General features: G+C 37.5%; 1 protein-coding gene across 1 annotated transcript; it reads left to right on the top strand.

Moving 5' to 3' along the window:
- The first annotated feature begins 281 nt into the window (after positions 1-281).
- Positions 282-25,361, top strand: LOC101168988 (MAGUK p55 subfamily member 7-like). The gene is made up of 19 exons (XM_020710881.2): positions 282-369; positions 4,891-4,925; positions 5,136-5,254; positions 10,166-10,243; positions 10,720-10,800; positions 13,445-13,579; positions 14,806-14,887; positions 16,080-16,165; positions 16,947-17,024; positions 17,458-17,654; positions 17,739-17,797; positions 17,998-18,009; positions 18,192-18,245; positions 19,671-19,844; positions 22,516-22,596; positions 22,678-22,771; positions 22,876-22,984; positions 23,265-23,408; positions 25,011-25,361. Exons 2-19 carry the CDS (start codon positions 4,901-4,903, stop codon positions 25,239-25,241), a joined length of 1,839 nt encoding a protein of 612 aa, XP_020566540.1. The 5' UTR covers positions 282-369; positions 4,891-4,900; the 3' UTR covers positions 25,242-25,361.
- Positions 25,362-25,800: the final 439 nt, after the last annotated feature.

The raw sequence follows: 25,800 nt of genomic DNA, 5'->3' as shown, positions 1-25,800 counted from the left end.
TGACCGGAGGATTGGGAGACATTAGTGAATGCAATGTGGAAAACCAAAACCCTCTTAAGCTGACTTCTACAAAAAAAAAAAAAAAAAGAAAGTGCTGTTCTGATTAAGGTAAATGTATTTCTGTTGGATTGAACACCAAATGTCCTGTTTTTTTTATAAAGAGCTTCATAATCTCCATGCTGGTATTGGCATATCGATTGGCTGCTGGCTTGAATTAGGTTAGACGTGACACATATTGACTGGTTTAAGGGACTGTCTCTTTTACAGTCTGGCCAGTTGAAGCTGGACAGTGGATGGTGGAGTTGTGGAGCTTATAAATTCATCATTATGACCTGCAAGTATGGAACATAATAAAATGGACTGATACTGGTGAGTCAGGATTGCGTCATTGTTTCAAGTAATATTGCTTAGAAATAGTGTACACTTGTCATCAAAATTAAACTCAGTGGTTTTATTTAGTGTCGAAAAATGTTATTTTATTATGGTTGTTCAGTTTAAATAAAACCCTGCAAAGTTGTTTTTTCTATTTTGTTTCTCCTTTGATAGAGAGAAAGCGAAAGCAGTTGAAAAAAAATCTTTCAAATGTTTTTCTTGAAGCTAGTCTCTGTTTTAAAGCTGATAAAAATAAGATAAGACAGGCCATAATGACATTGGGGGGGAAAAAAGTCACAATAAAAGGAAAAATGTGAACAAAAAACCTCACAGATTTCTTATTTTACAATTACTTTTAAAATAGTTGACAGCAAAAGGAAACCAATTTGACAAACTTACTTGTCATTGTCACTCTAAGTTTTTGTAAATCTCACACAATGTTTGAGCACAGAAAAAAAAATCCAAACGATGTAAAATACTGCTGCTGTCTTGAAAAGGAAATGTTCCCACAATATATGTTCATAAAATATGTAACAATAAGCAATAAAAAAAATAAAAAAAAGTCTGGTAAAAAAATATATAACATGTATAAATGTACTTATTGGTTTACCTGGGAGGTAGAAATTGATTTCTGTTTGGAGGTGTGGGATTTTTTAACTTCTCTATTCACAAATGTTTTAGGGAGATTTTTGAATATGGGAATATCACTGGATGGACTTTTCCGCAGAACTCACTATTAAAGACCAACTCCCATGAAAATTGGGTTTTGTGTGTTTTTAACATGTTTTTGTAGCAATAAGAAAGACAATTTTTATCAAAATTACATTTCTTTATTCAATTTGGGAATAAAAAGATGGATGACGGGAAGTGTGGGCGGGCTCATTCCCCATCTTAAAGTCCCGTTCACAACTCAGAGGCGAATTTCGGAAGAGCTTTTGCTGCTCTGCAAAAAAATTTGTTCTAGGAAACAATACAGGAGTTTTGCCTTTACCTAAAAACTCATAATTAAAAGACCACTGGGAACGTTTTTATAATAGATCAAAATATGATCGGAGTGTGACTAAATTTTGTGTCCTTTCATATAACAGCACTCAAGGTGCACTAACCCTATAAAACTATACTTACAGCGTTTCAAACAGACACAGATATTACAAAAATGTGACTCCCCCTCTTTTCAGCAGACACGTGGCCTGCTAGAATACTCTTTGATTAAGAGGCAAGGTCCTGCTTCATACTGAGTTCTGTTCATTAAACTGTTCTCTGTAGCCCAAAAACAAGCAAAACTGATGTATTAAAAAAAAGTGACTGATGATTTTTATGACCTAAAACGTACTTAAGCGCAAATAAAGTAGCACAGGAAGATGTAGCACTACGCCTTCTGAGCAGCACAGCAGATATTTATTACCACCAGCTCAGTATTGTCCCAACCACTCATTCTTGCTGTACTACCCCCCTGTGGCCTGCTGGGTTTTCCACACCCTGAGACTTTCTGACATCAGGGTCCCACAGCAACATCCTCTAAAAGAAATGTGCCGCATCGTAAAAAGCTCTTTTCCAGAGGTCTACAAAAGAAAACAACAGTCGAAAAAACATATTGAGAAAGACAAAAAAAAAATATTTAAGGTTTATACTACACATAATTTAGCAGCAAATGAAACCAAAATCCTGAAAATTACTTTGTAAATACATCTCTGAATGATGAAAGCAGTTAATTTTGTTTGGCAAATAAAACACAGAAGAGAGAATAAGGCTGACTAAAAGGTATATTTACAGGACACAAGACTAATGCATAAAAACACACATTGACAGTATTTTGAGACACTTTTGCTTTACAAAAGAGCACTTTCAAATCGGCTCTAAAGTACATTTATGGTGACACAGTGGAAACATTTACTGTGGTTGGATGGATCAACATTTTTTATCATATAAAAAAATACCTGGAAATATCCCCTGAGGGTTTAAAATTACGATTTTAAGCAAAGTTGATTTATGTAAATAATAATGATCAACCTGTACTTGCAATAGCTCTGAGATTGTAGCTTAAGACCTGAAATCTGCAGTGATGTTAAGGTCGTGTCACAAAGCCACTATGTACATTTGGCACACATTGCAAAGATGAAAATTGGTCATACGTGAACATTCGTGGAAAGAGTGAGAAAAGTTGTGGTTGTTACGTGAAATTTCACAGATATTACAAATAAATCACGTTAAAACCACGGAAAAAGAACTAATAAACCACGCAAAGAACATGTAAATCAACGTAGACATAAGCCGTGAGTGATTGCGCTTTTATTAGCCAATTCATTACTGATTCGTGCGTCTGTTATGTCATTTTCATCTGAATATAATTTGTGTGCCGTATACGTGACATAAAAGTTTTACACGGGTGGTACATGCTTGATAAGTCCGTTAGACACACATGGAAGGTCGTGGGAAGCTACAAATTTGCATCTCGCAAAAATCACGCCCAATAGTGTAAGAGTAATAATTGCAAATAAACCACACAAAGTACGTGTAAACTGCGTAATTCTCAACTTGAAACATCTGTGCACATTGACGAGACACGTAAATATTACAAATGTCACGCAGGTATCACAAAAGAACCAAATGTCACATGTGGAAAATGTGCAAAATGTATGAGTGGCTGTGTGACATGCCATTTAGATAGCAGCGTACTCTTAAGGCCTGTTCACACCGGGACGAATTTCGCCGGCGATTTTCGCCGACGTTTAACGCCTCGTGACTAAACAAAGGGCACCAACGAGAGTGTGCACACCGACGCGAAAAAACGCCAGGCGTTAAAGCGTCAAAAAAAAAAAACGCCTCGGGTTCGTTTTTTTTTTTCGACGCGTCGCGTCGAAATCTACTCGACCAATGAGAATGGCGCTTTTGCTCACGTGTCTGGAGCTTCTGAAGTTACAGTAAAACACAACTTGGGGGCGCTCAAACACAAAACTGCCTTGCTGAGCACACATACCAGCGAAGAAGATAGACGCCAAGTAGCGTCTACACAACCGCGAAGCAATAATGACGGACATTCTAAAATATCCCCGAACCAAGCACCAGTTGGAGCTACTGGTGCTTGAAATATTCATGTTTTCTTTGTTTGATTCTGACAAGCGCGTAAATACTTGCTCTCTTCTTCTGAGTGAAAAGCGACTTTAAGAAGCGTAAAGTTGCGCAGCGCCACCTTGTGTACAGGAGTATTTCTGTTTTACATTAAGCGCCATCTAATGTCAGGGAATGAAATTGCATGTTCACTCCACTCATCGTCAGCGAAAATCGCCTGGGTGTGAACACAAAAGACGTGGCGAAAAACGCTGGCGAATAACGCCTGGCGAATATTCGTCCCGGTGTATACGGGCCTTTAAGGCCTGTTCACACCGAGAGGAATTTCGCCGGCGATTTTTGCCGACGTTTAACGCCTCGTGACTAAACAAAGGGCACCAATGTGAGTGTGCACACCGAGGCGAAAAAACGCCACGCGCCAAAGCGTCAAAAAAAAAAAACGCCTCGGGTTCGTTTTTTTTTTCGACGCGTCGCGTCGAAATCTATTCGACCAATGAGAATGGCGCTTTTGCACACGTGTCTGGAGCTTCTGAAGTTACAGTAAAACACAACTTGGGGGCGCTCAAACACAAAACTGCCTTGCTGAGCACACATACCAGCGAAGAAGATAGACGTCAAGTAGCGTCTACACTGCCGCGAAGAAATAATGACGGACATTCTTAAATATCCCCGAACCAAGCACCAGTTGGAGCTACTGGTGCTTGAAATATTCATGTTTTCTTTGTATGATTCTGACAAGCGCGTAAATACTTGCTCTCTTCTTCTGAGTGAAAAGCGACTTTAAGAATCGTAAAGTTGCGCAGCGCCACCTTGTGTACAGGAGTATTTCTGTTTACATTAAGCGCCATCTAATGTCAGGGAATGAAATTGCATGTTCGCTCGGCTCATCGTCAGCGAAAATCGCCTGGGTGTGAACACAAAAGACGTGGCGAAAAACGCTGGCGAATAACGCCGGGCGAATATTCGTCCCGGTGTGTACGGGCCTTTAGAAAACCTACTTTTTATCCAGAGTGCTATTTTTTCTACACAAAGGTAGTGAAGTTTTTTTATTAAGTTAAAGTTAATTAAAAAACTTGTTTTGATTCACCGGAAAAAAAAATGAAAATATCTTGGGTATTTACTGTCACCTAAACCATCAGAGTGAACATCAATTTGGTAAAGAATACTTTTCATTTTCTCCATGACTTGAGGTATTAGTTAGGTGGTTTGTGTTTCAATCCCTTTACTTTTCCATTAAAAATTTTAAAAAGAAAGCCTAGAAATACTAAAGGAAATAGATATCAGGAACATCAAATTTTAAATTAAACTTAGGGGTTTGTGGACCAAAACTACTATGAAGTCACCAGCAGAGGGCTGTCATGCATCAAAAGTGGAATTTTGTATGATTCATGTCCAAAAATGTTTTGTTTCAGTCTTGCTTTCTTTTATATTTTTTTTATCTTTTCTCAGACAAACAAGAATGCTGAGTCAAAGAGAGCACCAAGGTAAATGAATTAATACAGACAAACCCGACCCTGCAGGGTTTTACTTGCCTAACAAAATAATGCAAAAAACAAAATGCATGCAGATATTAAAAAATCCAATGGATTTTATGTTTTACTTTACTTCGCTTTTTAAAGCGTGCCTTTTAATCGCAAACATATGCAGCTGGATGTCTCATTGTCTGTGTCCTGGCCTTGTCCCTGTGTCTCCAGGTGTGTGCAAGCTGCTGTCATTGGTGATGTCTGAAACAGAATCTCCCACCTACAGGGAGGAGGACTACAGATTCCTTCACAGCATGCTGATGGAGAAGAAAGTTCACCTGCTCTTCAAGGTACAGACTCCTTTGCAGCTCAGTGCCACCATTTCATTCATTTTCTTTACAAAGGTGGTTAAAAGAGGAACACAGAGCTCCAGAACAGTCAGGTCCCGATCTACTTAGATATAATCTTAAATCAATGTTCTGAAAGAAAAAAGAACAGTATTATCCAGCAAGTTGATTCAGGAGATCTTCATGTATAAGAAAATGAATTGCCATGCATGCTAATATGCAAATTTCGTCTTTAAATCAAGTAATTGTGTGAAAAAGAACACATTTATTTATAAAGAATCTTTCAAATAAAATTCACACTAAACTGCAACACTAGGACAGTTTTCTCTGCCATTACAAATACCAAGAAGGTCTAAGGTATTCTAAATCCAGCATTAGCAGCTATTACTTGAAACAAATAGTTTAAGTATGACTTTTAGTAGTAGTAACAAGTTTATTTCAAATCAAATCAACATTTACAAGACTACACATACTAATCATACTATCTTTTAAACATAACTTTAAAATGAACAAGATTTTTGCAAGTTTTCATGTTGTCCGATAAATTGTTCCAGAGTGAGACACCCTTTACTGAGATACACTTCGATTTTAATGTTGTCCTTATTTTGGGTTGACAGAATTTGTCGATTCCTCTCAATTTATATTTATTAACAGCATCTCTGTTTTGAAATAAAGATTGAATGTTAGTCGGCAGAGAATTTATTGAAGCTTTATACATGATTTGGGCCGTTTTAAAATCTACAAAGTCCTGCAATTTTAAATTAAATGTATTAAGAAAAAGTGGATTGGTGTGCTCATTATATTTAACTTTGTGAACTAATCTGATGGCTCACTTTTGGAGTATAACTAAAGGATTCAAATTAGTTTTGTAGCAATTTCCCCACACTTCAATACAATAATTTAGATATGCCATTATAAAGGAATGATACAAAATAAATAAAGCGGATTGGTTAAGCATCGAGCTACACCTTTTCATCAAACCAACACATTTAGCCACTTTAGAACGTAAATGATGTATATGAGGTTTCCAACAAAGCTTGTCATCAATAATTACACCCAAAAACACATGTTTATGCACTCTCTCAATTGGTGTATCATTAACAATAATTTCCACTGGCTTTTCCTGCTAAAGAGCATAAATTTAGTCTTTTTTAGATTCAAAGATAATTTGTTCTTACCAAACCAATGTTTTAACTTGTAAAATTCCTGCGTTATGTCACTAAGAAGTTTCTCTAGATTCTGCCCTGAACATAAAATGCTGGTATCATCTGCAAAAAGTATGAATTTCATAATGTTTGACAATTTGCATATATCGTTAATATAAAGTAAAAACAAAGTTGGTCCCAGAATTGAACCTTGAGGTACTCCACATATGATATTCCTATTTCTAGATTTAGTATTACCAATCTGAACAAACTGCTGTCTATCTTCCAGGTAGCTCTTTAACCAGTTTTGTGTTACTCCTCTGATTCCATACTTCACCAATTTCCTTAGTAAAATATGATGGTCAATCGTATCGAAGGCTTTCTGTAGATCAATGAAAAATCCAATACTGAATTTATTTTTTTCAATACAGTTGGTAATCTCTTCCACAAGTTCGATTAAGGCAAATGATGTAGATTTTCCTTGTCCGAAGCCATATTAACTGTTGAATAGCAGATTGTTTTTTTCCATAAAGTTAAGTAATCTGAGATTAAATAATTTCTCTAGAATTTTTGAAAGCTGAGGCAATAAAGAAATTGGACGGTAATTTGTAAAACTTTGCTTATCCCCTGTTTTAAATAAAGGAATTACTTTGGCCGTTTTCATTTTAGTGGGAAACTGCCCACATTTAAATGAGAAATTAAAGATATGTGTAAGTGGTTTGCTAATAGCTTCAGCAACATTCTGAATTGTTTTCATATCAACACCATCCGCATCCTGAGATTTTTTATTACAACATGTCCTAATAGTGTCCAATACCTCACTCTCATTAGTAGGCATGAGAAACATTGTATTTGAATTTGTCTCAATCAAATCACACGGAATTGCATCAACGGTTTCAATCTTTCTGGCTAGTTCAGGTCCAACATTGACAAACAATCTGTTAAATCTATCTGCAATTTCTTCTTTGTCACTAATAACCATGCCACCGTCCACAAAATACTCTGGATAAGATGAAGTGTTTTTACTACGCCCAATTATATTATTCAATGTCTTCCAGATACCCTGAATGTTGACTTTGTTCCTGTCGAGTAATTTAGAGTAGTACTCTTTTTTCCTTTCCCTCAAAATATGAGTTCATTTATTTTTGTATTTTTTATACTTCAGTTCTGACTCAGTGGTCCTCTATTTCAAAAATTGTTTGTATAGGTGATTTTTCTTTTTGCACTCATTTATCAATCCATTTGTTAAACATGGAGTATTTACATTTTTGTCCTTTTTACATTTCCTGATTGGAAAATGTTTGTCAAAACATGAAATGAAAATTTCTATAAAGGAGTTGTAAGCTGTGTTTACATCTGACTCATTGTAAATGGAATCCCAATTATAAGAGGATAGGTCACTCTTTAATTTTTTAAGTGACTGTTCTGATTTAATCCTACAATATACAAAATCATTTTGATTACGTATCTTATGTCTTACATCATATATCATGAAGATTGGAAGATGATCACTAATGTCATTTAGTAATACACCACTAACCACTTTACTATCAAAAATATTTGAAAATATGTTGTCAATTAAAGTGGCACTGTGTGATGTTATTCTGGTCGGTATTGTAATAAGCGGATGCAAATTATTGTTATACATAACATCCAAAAAATCATCCGTATTTTTGTGTTTGTATGGATTTAATAAGTCTATATTGTAATCACCACAAATTATAGTATCTTTTGACTTTTTAATAGAAAATACTTTTTCCATCCATTCGTTGAATACCTTAATGTCTGATCCCGGTGCTCTGTAAACACAACTTACAAGAATATTTTTTCTTTTCTGTAACATAATTTCAACAGTAATGCATTCAAATATTTCCTCCACAGTAAGAGACATATTTTCTATAAGTTGACAATCCATGTTTTTATCAACATATATGGCCACCCCACCTCCTTTCTTGCATGGTCTACTCTTAAAAAACATTTCATAGCCAAACATTTGAAAATCAGTACCTTTGTCTTCATTTATCCATGTTTCTGAGACAGCCACTATATTGAAGGATGTCTCGAAGCAAGACAAGTAGTCCTTCATATAAACAAATTATTTAAACATCTTTATGGATAAATCCTGGCTTGTGGTTCATTAAAACACTGGTAAGGTTAATTGGATTAAGTAACAAATGCAGTCAAAACCCAGCAACTGTTTTATAAATCAAGTAAACATCACAAAATAAAGATTTACCTATTAAATATAACTTATTTTTAAAAGTTACAAGTACTTTAAAGTAAGTTGTGGCACTTGGGGCAGAGGCCATTTCAAGGCCGTCTCACATGATGACCACCACGTACAGTTGGTTCTTTCGTGATTCACGCGTGATATACGTAATTGATAAGTGTTTCTTGCATCCATCAAGGGTTTAGGTCGACGAGTCTGCACTCGAAATCGGTTTTGGTCGGTTGAGAATTTTGCAGTTTAAATGGCGTACAATAATATTGCGCTTTTCTGCCTACAAGGCCCAAAGTGCTTTACAGTCACAGACCCATTCACCCAGTCACACACATTCACACACTGGTGGCGGCTCCGCTGCCGAGCGCTGGCGCCAGCCCGCCGCCAGAGGCAGGGTGAGGTTCAGTGTCTTGCCCAAGGACACTTTGACATATTGGTGTGCAATGCGGGAATTGAACCCGCTCTCTTATTATCATGGGTCGACTGCCCTACCGCTGCTCCACAGCCGCCCAAACATATGTGTAATTTACACACAATTTTTACATACATCTTACACAATTGTGCGTGATTTTTGTGATATGCATATGCGAATTTGTGGCATACCATGACCATTCCATGTATCTCTAATGGACTTTTCAGGCATGTACCACCCATGTACAACTTTTAAATCATAAATAAGCCGCACAAATCTCGGCAAATTACCTAATTGACGCACAAATCACTAATGAATTGCATATAAACAGCGCAATAATCACGCACGGTTCATGTTCTATGTTGATTTACGTGTTCCTTGCGTGGTCTGTAGCTTAAAGTGGTTCATTTATAAGACAACTATCAAAAGAACAGGCAGACGGCTGGTTCCAAATGCAGCAGGTTTATTAGCTCAGCTGTACGTTTACAAAGCTAAATCAGGGTCAGGCAGGCAGGGGTCAACAACAAGCATTGGGGGCATCAGAGGAGAAACAGGGGAAGTCAGTATCCAGGCGAGATTCAGAGCATGCGGCAGGCAAACGGAGTCAGGAGTCAGATACAGAACGAGGACAGGAGGTCAGGAGGTCAGGAGGTCAGGAGGTCAGGAGGTCAGGAGGTCAGGAGGTCAGGAGGTCAGGAGGTCAGGAGGTCAGGAGGTCAGATTCAACTACAACACTTGGTAAAGATAGTAGAGTGGCACAATCAATTCTTCACACTGACTGAGGCTCAGTGCAGTGCTCAAGTATGCTGTGATTGATCGGAAATGAGAGTCAGGTGTGTGGCATCCTGGATGTGTGCGCTGGGGTTGCTGGGAGATGTAGTAAGGTTAGAACTTCTGGGGATGGTTCCCGCCGTTGACCAGAGAGGGGAGACAGAATTCTGACTTCCATGTAAAGACCACAACTTTTCTCACTTTTTCCACGTACATTCACTTATGACCAATTTACGTCCGTACAATATGCCTGAAATGTACGTAGTGCCTGTGTGACCCGACCTTATGCAAGATAAAATGATTGTAATTATTAGTTGATCGATTGAATAATGCATTACAAACACAAACGTACTCTGGTTTTACAGATCCACGAGAGGTTGAAGTGTTTTGAAAGGCAAAGCTGCATCCCAGTCATGGAGCAGGCAGCTTTTACAGCCTTAGAAGTAAGTATTAGATGATTGCATTTGTTTTTTAAAATTAAAGATATAAAATGTACTCATGTATCCAAACTAGTCATCAAAAGTATAGCAAAAACTCTAAGTCCTATAGTGCAGACTGAGATATTTCTAAGAGCCTCCTTCCCCTCCACGTGTACATTTTCCTGCAGAAGGTCCTTAATCCCCCCCTCATACTGTTGGACGAGATGCCAGGCATTTTCCCTTATCTGTCTTACATTTTCCCCTATTCCTTGCCTTCATGTGCTCGTTTCTCCACCCTCAAACCATATTCCGCTGCCTTTGTCCTTTTCCTTTTACAGATTAAATTTCTTTTTTCGCTTTTCACCCCATAAACACTCAATTCTGCTGTTTCCACACTACTTCCCTTATTTGATCTCCTTCCAAAAATCATTTAAAAGCTCTAATAATAATGATATTTACAAAAAAAAAAAAAACTTTTGTTTGCCTTTATTTTCTTTCAGCTGGTGGAGGAGTTAAAAAAACAAACCAGCAGAGATGACGTCAAAGAACTGTGTGCCCTCTTCTCCAAGCCACATTTTAAGGTTAGACTGCAATCGCTTCACAAATTTGTGTGTTATGATGCTTTGCTTAATTGCCAAAACCCCTGATACAGCCATAAAAACAATACGAAAATACGTATTTTTTTGCTCTCCCAAGAGATGGAAGACAGGAATACAACCCCACACTAAAATATGAAACAACGTTCTCTCTGATGAGAAAGAGGAAGGCTAACTGACTTAACTTAAATCAGCTGATTGGTTGAAAAAAAATACAGTTTTGTCTATTTGAGGGAGGTTCATAAAGTGCTCCACATTTTTCGACCTCTTTTGTTAACTGTTTTTTAGGTTCATGTTAGTTAGTAATATTTGGGTATTTTTTTTAAAGACCCACACTGATGAAAATTATGTTTTTTGTGTTTTTAACATGACATGTTTCTTATGATGGTGGACATATGTAAAGAAAATTTAAACTCAAAATTGCATTTCTGAGTTTTTCTTTATTCAAATCTTTGTGAACCATGTGCAGGCAAAAAAAATGCAGTTTGAAAAGGAGAGCATTTGTCACATAGAAAATACGCAGGGGGGACCACAAGCTCTCTACTCCGCTCCATTCTGATGCATCCACTTGCAGACGACTAGATCTTGGCTTTCCTCGTCCGAGCTGGCATCTGGCTCAAACTGTACGGCTGGATAGCTCCAAAATACTTGCCATTTTTGTTGCACCGTTAATGTTAGGTTGGTGGTGGGAGTGGCTGTAAGCTAGCGGGAAAGAGTGTAAACAGATGGATGAAGGGGAGCAGAGGCAGGCTTACTCCGAGCCAACAGTCAGAGATAAATTTCAAATGCACTTCTGGTGCTCTGCAGAAACTATGTCCTAGAAAACGAGACAGGTTTCTGGATTTCATCTTAAAATTGCATAATCATTATTAAAAGACCACTGGGATCACTTTTACGATAGATCAAAAGGATCGGAGTGGGACTTAGGGGAATTTGATCATTTTATGGTACAAGGACCATTAAGATCTAAGACTTTGTTGTTAGGCATAAGCAGGGGTGAAGTTTAGAATTGTTTTGAATATAATTTGAGATTTCAAAGACTTGTCCTTTTCAATTATACTAGCTTAATCTATTTCTGTCTGCATCTTAATTGGAAACATAATGTAGTCGCATGGTGACCATAGACCTACAAACTCCTCATTGAAAAGCTGCTTCAGTTCTGCTTTAGGTTATTGAATCATTTGATCTGCGGGGTGAGGCATGCTGTGTCACTTCCACTGCATGTTGAATCCATTTGCAATCACTTGTTCCTGCAGGTCCATCCAAAACCGTGTGCACGCTCCCCAATGTTTGCTTAGTGTGTTTAAAGTGTCATTTGAGATTGCTGCTAATCTGCTCTGTCTGCTTCAGTGAAGCACAAAAGTTTCCCAGGTAACATTGCATCATTTTTGCGTACTTTAGCTGTTAGCGGTTTTGAAATTGAGCTTAAACGGGGCATTAAACCGTTGATTTTGTAACAACGCAAACATAACCCTTTCTGCAAACTCTAACAAAGTAAAGTAAGTTAAAAAATAAAAAATAAAAAAAGCTCTGGAGATAAACATTTTATGAATCCATTTGAAAAAATGTTGACTGCTGCATGAAACAGCCACCACAAAATAAACTCCGTTTTTACCAGTGCAGTTACAAGTTGATTCATTTTTCCTCTCCGTGTGGCTCACCATGTCTGTGATCTGACATTGAACCGTAATCAGGCGTCACACTTAGTTATCCTAACTGAGCACTTGTGAAAAACCTAACAGAGTTGGGATTCCTTCAGTACACTCATATGAGTCACTCAAAACAACAAATTATATCAACTGTAAATTTTATTTGACTCACTTACACCCCATTATTCACTCTTCCCAGGGTGGTGCTGACATGCATTAACCTCAGTTGCACTACAGAAAATGTGCCCTGGTGCGATGTTTATTATTTTGCTAAAAAAGAAAAGAAAAAAATCTCAAATTGAAAAATCCTTGTGTTTCAGATTTGCTGGCAGATGCATACGCTCACTGAGTTTGCTTTTCCGATAAACGTTGAAAGTCTGGGCTTTTCTTAATGAGAAGCCGAAACTGGACGACAAGTAACAGTTTGTTTAAACAGTTCTGATGGCATTTCTGCTCTTGGCTACATCACAGAAGCTCACACGTACTTATGGGACGCTGGGGATATCATGCTGTAAATGGATGTTTGTTTTTTTTCCTTGAGAAGCTACTTTTGAAAGTAGCCAGAGATGCATTGCTCACATATTGGACACTTGTGAAATGAGCAACTGTTGATGGACATGAGAATAAAAAAATGAGTAACTGACAGACAGATGGGCTGATTCCTAAAATTTGATGAGCAGATGTTTCCCTTCATTCATGTCACAGACATTTTTTTCATACACAGTGACAAAACAAAGAGGGTCTTATTTGGTGTTGCATTGAAAAACAAAAGTGAAGTTTTTCAGCGACATACAGAACATTTTTTTGGAATTTCACAGAAAGCAGATAATGTTAGCGATGTGGGAGGTTTCCTTAAGGACCCAGTCCGATGAAAAACATGTTTTTGGTGTTTTTAACATGTTCTTGGGACATATATTGAGAAAATTAGGATCAAAGTTGCACAGAAGCAGTTTGTCATCCTCATTGGATGTATTTTGCAGAACCTTCTGCAGGTCCATGATGCTGTTGCTCAGAAGGACTTTGAGCCAAGTCTTGCCCCTGTACCTGACGATGCTCTGGATGAAGAGGAGGATTCAGTCAAAATTGTCAGTCTGGTCAAAACCAAAGAGCCACTGGTGAGTAGTTATTTCTTAAATTCTATCCAAGTTTACTTTTTTGAGGAAGATCGTTCACCTGTAATAGGGTTTTGCACTCATGAACATCATAAAGATTTTTTCCCCAGACAAGATTTCAAAAAGATACCAGGTTGGATGTTTTCTGTTGGTTGCAAAGTTGAACTTGTTCACTTCTGAACAAAAAAGCCTCATAAGAACCATTCACCACATTGGGCCTTCAGTTTACCTCACAGATTTTAGGTTCACATAGAATGTAGAGTTTTTATTTATTTTGTTTCCCTTACATCAATTCTCAGTGTGATGAGCTGCAACAGACAGCACTAAAACAAATTTGAGAAATTTCAACAGAAAATGCAATTCTAAATTTCTGTTGGAGGTGTCTGTTTCCCAAATTTTGTCTTCATTTTGTTTAACAAGAATGTTAGTAAAAGGAGAGGAGGAAAAATGTTATTAGGAGCTGCCAACATTAAACACTAAACTGCTATTGATTGACAATAAGAACAAGAATCTGAGGTCATTATGAGGTCACACGACTGGCAACCATGAAAAAAATGTGAAGTTTTTGGAATCCCATTTCAGTGTACATTAAATTTAAAAAACACAGCTAATTTGAGTATTTTGCATGCATAATTTGTAAGGCTTTTATTTTGGAGGGAAGTATTTTGAAGTTTTTTATTTAGAAAATTAACACGAACTACATATAGGGTGGTACATGCAATATACCATATTTTTCAGGTCAATACAACCCATCATTGTGACAAAGGTGAATACTTCTTTCAATAATTAAACATGTTTTGTTTTCTCATATACATAATAAAGCTTTTCTATCATTTAAAAGCGTTTGTCCTCATGTGTTTTCATTTAAGCTTCCAGGGGGCGGTCTACTCCAATCATATTGGACATACTTTTGTATCGATCCTTCAATAAGACATGAAATGACCTTTTACTGACACAATCGGTCAGTTGATTAGTCCGACATGTTCCTGTTCTTTGCTGCTCGTAGTTCTCTTTCCTTTGTGATCTGCACCGCATCAATGACATCTGTGGAAAAATAACTGATTTGGAAAATCTTTTCCATCTTTTCTTGTGTTAGATGAAAACAGCTAAAAAAAAGCTGGATTGATGGAACAATAAAGAAGAAGCTTGTGTGCAGATTGCTTGGTAGTTTGACCCACTTTGTCTCCCTACTAATGCTGTTCTATCACTGACTAATCCTCATCCTCAAGGGGGCAACAATCAAGAAAGACAAATCTACAGGGGCAATTGTTGTGGCAAGAATCATGAGAGGAGGTGCGGCTGACAAAAGTGGTAAGCTGATAAAAGCGTTCATTTAAAGTCCCACTCCAATCATCTTTTGTTCTATTATAAAATGGTTCTCAGGGGTCTTTTAATTATGATTATGTCATTTTAAGAAAAAAATTAGAAGGCCTGTGTTGTTGTCTAGGACATAGTTTCTGCAGAGCGGCAGTAGTCCATCATCCATCTGCTTATATGCTTGCTTACAGCCCCTCACAACCCCAACATAGCTTTACCGTTGCAACCAAAATGGGGAGCAGTTTTAAGGCCCGTACACACCGGGACGAATATTCGCCCGGCGTTATCCGCCAGCGTTTTTCGCCACGTTTTTTGTGTTCACACCCAGGTGATTTTCGCTGACGATGAGCCGAGCGAACATGCAATTTCATTCCCTGACATTAGATGGCGCTTAATGTAAACAGAAATACTCCTGTACACAAGGTGGCGCTGCGCAACTTTACGCTTCTTAAACTCGCTTTTCCCTCAGAAGAAGAGAACAAGTATGGCTTGTCAGAATCATACAAAGAAAACATGAATATTTCAAGCACCAGTTGCTCCAACCCCCAAGTTGTGTTTTACTGTAACTTCAGAAGCTCCAGACACGTGTGCAATAGCGCCATTCTCATTGGTCGAATAGATTTCGACGCGACGTGTCAAAAAAAAAAAAAAGAACCCGAGGCGTTTTTTTTTTTGACGCTTTGATGCGTGTCTTTTTTTCGCATTGGTGTGCACACTCTCATTGGTGCCCTTTGTTTAGTCACGAGGCGTTAAACGTCGGCGAAAATCGCGCGCGAAATTCGTCCCGGTGTGTACGGGCCTTAATCATACAGTTTTGAGCCAGATTCCAGCTCGGATGAGGAAAACGAAAACATACATGGATCTATTTGTCTGCAAGTGGATGCATCGGACTGGAGCGGAGCTTGTGTCCTTCCAATTGTACCACTTAAGCTATTTCCACCTTTTTTGCTCCTGATTCATAAAAATTTGAATAAAGAAATGCTCAGAAATGCAGCTTTAAGCCTATTTTTCTTCTTATATGTCTTCCATGATTAGGGAAATGGCACAAGAACGTGTTAAAAAAACAAATGCACGATTTTCATTGGAGATGGTCTTTAACTGTGAGATTAAAGAATATAAAAATAGAATATCCAGACACATATCTTCTTATTTTTTATTTTTATTTTTAATTAATATCTCTCCGAAGGCCTGATCCATGAGGGAGATGAGCTAAAGGAGGTGAACGGGGTTCCTCTGGAGTACAAGAAACCAAAAGAGGTTCTTCCGCTTCTGGTTGGTGATGATATCCTTTTCTGGTTCTTTCTTTTGAACATTTTTTGTGATTATTTGCGGACTACAACAAAATAATGATAATACAACAAAATAAAAGAAAGATTTTAGATATAAAGACAGTCATCCTTCAACGATCATTCTGAGACTGCTGAAGTTTGCCTTTCCATTCATCTTTTGAAACAAATATGGTAAAGCATATCCGTTCTTCCATTTTCTGTCCAATTTGACCTTTTTAAACAATGTTCATCAAAACGAATTATGCATTTCTAACATTGGAATTATTTTTTGCCTCTGCAAAACATCTATGAAAAAATTGTGGAAAGAAATTTATTTTTTTTTGTAGATATTTCAAATGTTTATTTTCCCTTAAAATAAAGGTTATTTGACTAACGTAGGAATTATATTAAATTTCTCTGACAAATTGTTCAAAACTTGAATTGATTTGTTAAATCTAAAGATGGACCTCATATTTTATTATGAATTAAAAAAGGTCAATTCACTTCATCAAAGTAATTTTCTTGTCTGAAATGGTTTGAAAATGTTAGATTTCTTAGAATATTGGAATTTGTTGACTTTTCCAAAAGTCAGAGTTAAATGGAATGGCATTTACCCTTCAACAATGTTTTTTTAATCAATAAACTATCAACGGATTTAGCCAAAGAGGTGATTTTGTCTTTCTGTTTTACATTATTGTGCCAATAATATGGTGATAAGATTCGGGAAGTTCTTGTGTTCTGAACAGTCAATTTACAGTTAACTGTGTGTGTCTGCATTTCTGCAGGCTCGCTCTCAAAGTGAAATTAAGTTCAAAATTGTTCCTGGATCTTTCACAGAGGACCTGCCATCAGATAAAATAAAGGTAATCAGAGTGCACGTCATATGTCAGACATTGTGTGAGAACATTTGATTCGATTATCCACGGTCACATCCTGTTGCAGTCATGTAGAGTCAAATGTATGTCGAGGTAAAGGCAACAATTATTTTACAGCAATTCTTAAGCTGCATCATTTTAGTTCAATATCAAAAATAAAATTTCAGGCTTCATGCTGAAGCCACTTATTTCTAAAATCAAGTAATAATCGATTGTCTGCACTTTCGCCCACTGAAAGACCATACTAGAGACCAAGCAGTAGACCAAAAAAGAAAAATTTCTGTTAAGAAGGAAGTTAAATCACAAATATTAATAATAATAATAATAATAATAATAATAATGGAAAATTGGATGGTTGAAAATACAACAGACTTTCATCTTTTGTTTTGGGCGCTTTTATTTTTTTATATGCTCTCCTCAGCTGTTTGTGCAGGCTCTGTTTGACTACAGCCCTCTGGAGGATCCCACCGTGCCATGTAAAGATGCTGCCATGGCCTTTAAAAGAGGCGATGTCCTCCAGATTGTAAATATGGATGATGATACCTGGTGGCAGGCACGCAGTGCAGGAAATGATGACAGCCGGGCCGGGCTTATTCCCTCAAAGCAGCTGCAGGAAAGGTATGGCTTTATGTCATCTTCCTTCAAAGAAGACAACAAGAATACAGATATTTTTAATCTCCGTTTTTTTTTTGCTTTCTGCAGAAGATTTATGTTACAGCGACCCAAACCCTTGTTTAAACCTCAGCGACCTCGACCAGCAGGTGAGAAACCAGTATTTTCTATAAAACAGCTCCACCTGAGAGACATAAAACACTTTCAAACAACATTTCAGAGCTCCTCGACTGCTAAAATGAGGGGTGAGGGGTATGTGTGAAGGTCCTGAGGAGAGCTGAGGTCACGGATGAGCTCAGCTGCCCTCCACTTGTACTAACTTCCTTTGTTTTCTCCACATGCTCCACAGATGAAGGGGGAGGTACTGTCAAGTTTACTTTTGAAATGTTGCTGTCAGCATTAGTACAGACAAAGCTTGAGTGTTAGCTTTTTTATTTTTTAGATTTAAAGACGAAGCAGTTTAAACTTAAATGGTAATGAAACACTGTGGTAGTTAAAGATAACAATCAAATATCTCTTACTTTTTTCTCAATCCTCTTCTAGTTTCATCCTCTGAAGAAGGTCCTGATTATGCAGCTATAACCGGGATTCACATTCGTAAGATGTTTGGCTTGTTCATACTAATAGTGCTTAAAAGTCCAACTCGGCAAAAGCGGATGTTCAGCAGGAAGACATGAAAACACAAAGCACAACTCCAGATAAGACACAATTAAAGGGGGTAGTACTTCATGCAGGTATGAAAGCTGTGTTTTTTGACCACTGTGATGTGGTTCTGTCAAAATAACAGGCAGACAGCTGGATCCAAATGCAGCAGGTTTATTAGCTCAGCTAAAAATCCACAAAGCTAAATCAGGGTCAGGCAGACAGGGGTCAATAACAGGAATTAGATCATAAGAGGAGAGACTGAGTAGTCAGGATCCAAGTGGGAATTGGGGCAGGCAGCAGACAAACAGATTCAGAAACAGGGTCAGTAGACAGACGATCAAATCCCAATATAACACTCTGTAAGGAAGTCAGAGCGGCACCAACCATACTTCGCACTGAGCTTCACTCAGTGCAGTGCTTAAGTATGCTGTGGTGGATTGAGTGAAAGAGTGTCAGTTGTGTGGCATCCAGCAAGTGTGCACCAGGGGTTGCTGGGAGTTGTAGTGTGGCTAGAACCTTGGGAACGGCTCCAGTCGGTGACCAGAGGGGAAGACAGAGCTCTAACTTCTGGCACGTACACTGGGGTGCCGTAAGAGAGTGTCAGGCGTGTTATGGAAAATTATTTAATTTCGCCCAAATTGTCTAAAATCAAATCAGCTCTGTTAATGCAAACAGGCCCAGGTTTCCAACCGAGGAGGTGGAAATTTAAAGGCTTGTTCTTTAAGTTTATTTGATTCTTCTTCAAGATACTTTAATAAAACACCTTTATATTATAAATACATACAACATAGTTTTGAAGTTTTTACATTTTTTTAAAGATGGTTCGCCTTGTGGGTCAGGACAAAGGAAAGAGAAAATGTTTACCTTGGCTCAGACACAGGGGATGCTTTATTGAACACAGCAAGACCCATCAAAAAATAATTGCATGTAGATAAATGTGGCCCTACTAAACATAGGTGATGATTTCTTATTTCAGTTGGTCAGAAAAATATTGATATGGGAGTAAATATGGGTTACCAAGTCTGAATTGATTTTGTGGATGTCTAGACTCCTGCCGCCAGGTGGCTAACATGTTCACACAAGCAGCAATTTTTCTCTTTTTTAAGCTGTTAGACATGACTGCTTTCCTCTGAATCAAATGGTGCATTTAGCAGATTTAGAACAGATTTAGCATTAAGATAATAATAATTTCAGGTATTGCAATACACTTTTAAATTTAGATTTGTGATGCTTTGCAACTTTGGGAATATTGTAAGGACTCTTTTCTAGTTTTTCCTTGGTTGTGTGTGCCACTTCGTGGGTTGTCTTACCTAAAAGTGGACAAATGGTTTTGTAATGCTGTAGGTATAAACACACCTGACTTGTACATTTTCCAAGCTGGTTTAAGGAGAAGTTTTCGACTGAGCAGAAAAAGCAGCCGGACCAAAAATGCTTCCTGGTTCTGGAGATGGAGCACAGAGGTACATGGGGTGCTATGTCCACATACCTACAGAGAGGTGGTTCCTTCCCTGAGAGAGGCAAAAGACAAACACCGCCTGGTCATCCTGATTGGTAAGTTTATCCTGGTGAAGAAGGTGGAGGTTCAAAGGTTGAAAGAACAGTGTTAGTCCAAGTGAAAATTGATAGTTTGAACAATTAATGAATTTCATCAATACATAAAATGGAATAAACAATTTAAAAAAGGGATAGTTTGTAAACCTAAATGTTCTTTTTCCCAACAAAATATGGCTTTGTGCAGATACAGAAAAAATGTGGTTTTGTACTAAATATCTGGATCTCCTATTACATATCACCTTACAGTTGTTTTATAAACCTTCTGTACACAGTAAAAGAAAAAGAACAAAAAGAAAAGCAAGAAGTAAAACTAATAAATAAACAAACAAAAAACATGAAAAAAAAAACATCATAAGTTTATACATGCATCCATTATCAGATCAAAATGGGAAATTACTTTTCATAGAAAAACTTTGTAAAGAATGGAAGACATAGTCCAAATAAGGTTTTCATAATTTGGAGAGAAAAAATCTGTTGCAGAGGGTACTTTACATGTTTTAGGTGTTCTAAAGGGATATTGTCCAGAAATTGGAAAACACCTTTATAGTAAATCGAAAGATATACTTCTTTTTTATGGTCCACCAAGTAATTCTAAACAATAGGCAGCTTTCTGTCTGAAAAAGAAAAAATAAACCGCATCCAGAGCAGGAGGTGGATAATGCTTCCTAAAGCAGCTAGCTTTCATGCTACTTTCTCACAGACTTGAATTTCAGAGGTTTACAAGAAATGAAAATAAAATAAAATATTTGTCCAGTATCAGACTTTTTATTTACCATCAAGTAGCGACTGGATGGCTCAGTTAGCTGCGTGTCTGACTGGCGCATGGGAAATCAGGGTTTGTTTCCCAGGGGCGCAATGAGCTTCATTCAGTGTGGGTGGTTTGGCAAGACCCTTTACGCTACTAACTCTGTAGCCACAAGAGGGCCCAAATCTGGGTCCCCCTGTGCCGTTCCTAGCCCGAATAAAATACAGGGTTGTTTCAGGAAGGGCATCCGGCATAAAAATCTGTGCGAATCAGTGAAAACTTATTTGCTTTGGCAATATGCCGAAAGGTGAACAGCATCAACAACTATCAATAACATTTATGCTATTCACTGACTGATTACCAATCTTTCATAGTTCAAATTATATTATGGATAATTTTATATTAATTTTTGACAATTGCTATGTAAAAATCGTAACATTCTTTCCATTTATATGCATTTTTTAGATAGATTTTTTTGTATTTTTATTTCATCTTTACATCCTTTCTTCATCAATTTATATGTATGTCTGTCTAAATGTCTGCTTGTCTAAATACTTTATATAACCTGATTCCACCAAAGTAAATAACAGCATTAATGAAGCTTCACCAGATCAAAAGAAAAGGTAATGCGCTGATGAAGATTTATGCTTCAAATCTTGAGTGCAAGAACAATCTGATCCCATGAGAGCCATGAAAATGCCTCACAAGTGGTCCAATTCGGAATAAATTGTGTTACCCTAAGTTTCTCTCAGTGGCCCAACCCATCCCTGTTCTGCCAATGCTGCAGGTCTGCTCTGTATATTTCAGAGCCATGTGTTTCTCTGGAGAGTTTTACAATGAAAACAGTTGAAGGTTGTTTTTTTTTTAAAGTTATATTAAGATACAAGTGGAGGTCATCTGTGACTAAAAGAAAGACTGGTAGATGAAAGACAGGGAGGACACAACTTATAGAAATGAGTCCTAAACAATAAATAGATGTGGACTAAATCTATCATCGGACAATTTCTCCATCATCAAACTAGTAAAGTTGGGATAAGAATTCAGGTTCTGACCCCTTTAATTGAGTTGGAGTTTACCTCGTCTCTGGATTATGTTTTAGTGTCCGCTGGGAAACCTTTTTAAAGACCTGAATTCATCATTAAGAATACATTGTATAATTTATTGGCAATGAAAATTGAGGCCAGAGAAAAAACAAAACCCGAATCTTTAATCCAGAAACGGGTGAATAATGTCCGACGAGGTCAGACATATATCCTTTCTGCTCGTCCAATAAACACATCTTTTAAGAAACAATAGACTGTTGTGCCCCAGGATAGCTGGTAAAAGTGATCACCTGTCACTTTAAGTACTTTTAGATTCTTTAACTTAAAAAAAAAGCCACAAAAGGGTATCAAGGCAGGCTGATGGGGCTTCTCTGCAGTTCTATATGCGGCTGGAGAATTCATCAGCAGTGTAAGAGCAGCAAGTCCATTAACTTGAATATAGTAATGTATTAAGCTTGTGATGGAAAAGGCAGGTATGTCAGGAATCTTACTTTTCAACTATGATCCATCAGTCTGATGCAATTTAGGGTTTGCAGTCTGAGAAAATACCAGAACAGAGTGTGTTTGTGTGAGCATCCTAAACCGCAGTGTCACAGATACTTTATCGATTTGGTGAGGTTACATTTGAATACAATGATATGGATTTTCCAGAGCAAGAGCACTGAACAGAATAATGCAGACAGAGGGCGGATTAAACATCATATTGAAATCAGAATGAAATCAAAGCTCTGTCTGACTTTCTCCTGCCCTCCTCCTCCTGATGTGTAAGACAGATGCATGATTTTGTGTCAGGCTCGCTTTGAGAAAAACATTGACACACAGTGATGTTGAGAAATAAAACCAACAAAGAGAAATGAGAGGTTTGACCTTTGTCTTAAAGGGCCAAGTGGCGTTGGCGTGAATGAACTGAAGAGAAGGCTGGTCATCTCTGACCCTGACCGCTATGGCATCAGTGTACCCTGTAAGCCGGACATCTTGGATACAAGCTGTTTTGTTTTCTGCAAACATAAAAAAAGGTATTGGCCTTCTTTTCCTCTGTCAGACACCACTCGAGAGAAGAAAGGACAGGAAAGGGAAGGAGTGGATTATCACTTTGTGTCAGTTCATAAGTTTGAAGAGGATATTTTGAATCACAGGTACAAGAATAGTCCTATCTTCATTTTTATTCATCTCCTTTTTCAAACGATCTAGTTTTTCTAAGTTAATTCAAGTGAATAACTTTTTTCCCATCTGCCTTCAGGCTCATAGAATATGGCAGTTATAGGGGTCACTACTATGGAACGAGTCTAGATTCAGTGCACAGAGTGATGGTGACAGGCAAGATGTGCCTCATGGATGTGCACCCCAGTGTAAGTGTTGACAATTCTTAAACTTTGTTTAATGTTATGTACACACCAGGCATGTGATGCCTGAACATACTTAACATTACATTAAGATCTCTACTAAAACCACTAAGAAATCCAGTAACTCAGTTACTTCACTAATCCAAATAACGTAAAACAATAAATTGGAGAATTCTGTTTTTTGATTCTATAAAAGCAAATATCATAGATACCATTTACCTTTTATCAACAATTCGTTGTACCCAAACTATTCCCATATCCTGCTTTTTTCCCATTTTCACTCTAGAAAGTAAAGTTCATTGACGCGTCTAAATTCAAACCACACGTGGTGTTTGTGAAGCCCCCAAACATCGAAGAACTGCGTCTCACAAGACGAAGAGTCAAGTTTCTATGTGACAAAGGGGACCCGAACCAAGTCAGGACGTTTACAGTAAGAAAACTATTGACTATAAGAGTTTGAAGTGAAATACAACACTTGTTGGTGGGTGAAGTGACACCACATTTAAATGTAAAACTTTTTTTTTTTAATCCTACTAAATTTTCTGCACTTGTCATTGGGTACATCCATCCATCTTTATGAAAACTTGCAGGAAAGCTTGATATGGTTTGCAAAAAGAAAAGGATGGGCCGCTCCTCCTATCCACTGACTGCAATAAACCACACAGTCAATGGTTTTAACCTCATTGCCTTCTGGATGGAACTTCTTTCTAGATGTCTAACTGTTTTTTTAATTCTTGTTAATTTTTGTCATAGACACGCAACTTTCTTTTAACCTTTTATTCATTTATTTAAAAACATAGCCCAATAAAAAAAATGACTCAAAACAGTTATAAAGCCACCCATCATTGTTAGAATAATAGTTAGTTCATCCGTATTATTCGTCAGTTTAATAGCTAAATTACACATGCAAAGAACACAGATAAAATTTTAGGGAACAAACATACACTGTACATGTATATATATATATATATATATATATATATATATATATATATATTTATTTATTTGTCATCCAGTCTCTTTTTCTAGTACAAACTGCACATTAACATGGAGATTTATATTTTTGCTAAAGTTATAATACCAAGTAAAACATCTTAAATATTCTTATACTTTATACGTGATGCAAAGAAAAGCTAGATAAAGAAATGAGCAAACTGCATTTTTTGTGCGAGGACATAAGGCTTTACACGTAACCCTTGCAAAGACAAAACAAAAAAACGGCATCATTACACTACACATGCCTGACCAGATTTGGATTTAGGAGACATTTAGGAGGTAAAACATATGCCGTGTGGCTTATTACTCCATGATCAACTTTGGAGTAATAAGAGTTTTATCTTGTGTTTTTATCTAGTTTGAATTTTTTTAAGCAGTTTGAATTTTTCATCACCCTGTTGGGTTTGTGGCCCTGTCTAAACAGGCAACATGCATGTTTTAGTGAACACATGTTTTCACCAAGACAGAAAGATGGAAATTCAGTTCCCAAATTCCCATCTGGCGTCACTGTTTGACCCCAACTGTTCACGTGGGCCTTATAAAAGCCTGTAAGGTCATACAGCTGTGTGACACCATGGTTGTGGTGGTTTTCGCAATGCCAGGCATCACAGCCCCTTCAAAAAACCTGACCAAAGTCATAAAAATCTATGTAAATAAAAGACAATAAAATAAAAATCTGAATAAAATATACGTTTTCTGATAAATTAAAGAAGTAGCTGCAATGAAAGAGGGCACCTGTTTTCCACCTGTCTAAGAGGTTCTAGTGACTTCCACCACAGCTGGTGATAGAACATTTCCTGTCTCTTAGCATTTAATTATCAGTCTTGTCTTGGTCAGGGTGGTTCATTGGTTATGGCTCTGCCATATTATCTCACAGTAAACTTTTCAAGGGTTATTTAAGTCACCATGTGGCTGAGCTCCAGTTACACAACAGTAGCCCCAGAAGTACTGGATAATGACCATACACAAGTATGGTTTGATGTCCAATCAATTTATCTAATGCAGATATTAGAGGGTGTCATTTGTGGTGTCATAGGAGGAGAACTTCCAAGACATGATCGACTTGTCTGAAACCATGGAGATCCAGTATGGTCATCTATTTGACAAGATCATCATCAACGGAGATGTTACCACAGCATTTAAAGAGCTGAAGGAAGATCTCGAGAAGCTGGCAGAGCCTGGGGTCCAATGGGTTCCTGCGGAGTGGAGTCGACCGACTCTAAAAAAAACACAAAGGAGTTGCGGTCATCTAACGGGCCTCTTTTGAGCTGAGACTACTTTTGTATTCATCTTGTTTTTTAACTGGCCTATACCATACAAAATCAACTTTTTGAGCATTTGAGTATTTTCACACAAAACAACCCCAAAGCGGTATTTTGATCTGTTCACGTATTTCTGAGTATTCCTCTAAAAACCTGAGCACCAGCCCCTCCCAACCCACGAAAACGAGTGGGTCCACTTTGTGATGTCACAAAGTGAGGAACAGCCCCTTCCAGGAAGAGTCTGCACTGCCAGCACCGCTTCCAGGCCATCAAACACACCTTTCTCCATGGACATATTATATGCACAATATGAACATTCATCTTTGCAAAAGTCCAGATGTTGTTTGTTTTCATGGGTAAGAAGCAGACATGCTACCGATGTCATGAAATGGGCGGCACTCACATGGAGCAAAAGCCAATGCCTCAAAGATCAAGTCGTCTTACTTCTGTGTAGGAAAAGGAGCTGCGAAAATAACTAATATTTCATTAAAAATTTGTTCTTTAATGTGCTAAAAGTGTATTATCATACAGTAATTATTGATATAGTTTACTCTGGAAGGCTTA

Source organism: Oryzias latipes, chromosome 17 (genome assembly GCF_002234675.1).
Source record: "Oryzias latipes chromosome 17, ASM223467v1".
NCBI lineage: Eukaryota > Metazoa > Chordata > Actinopteri > Beloniformes > Adrianichthyidae > Oryzias > Oryzias latipes.
The sequence above is the reverse complement of the archived record's forward strand: the minus strand, read 5'-3'. Positions and strand labels throughout refer to the sequence as shown.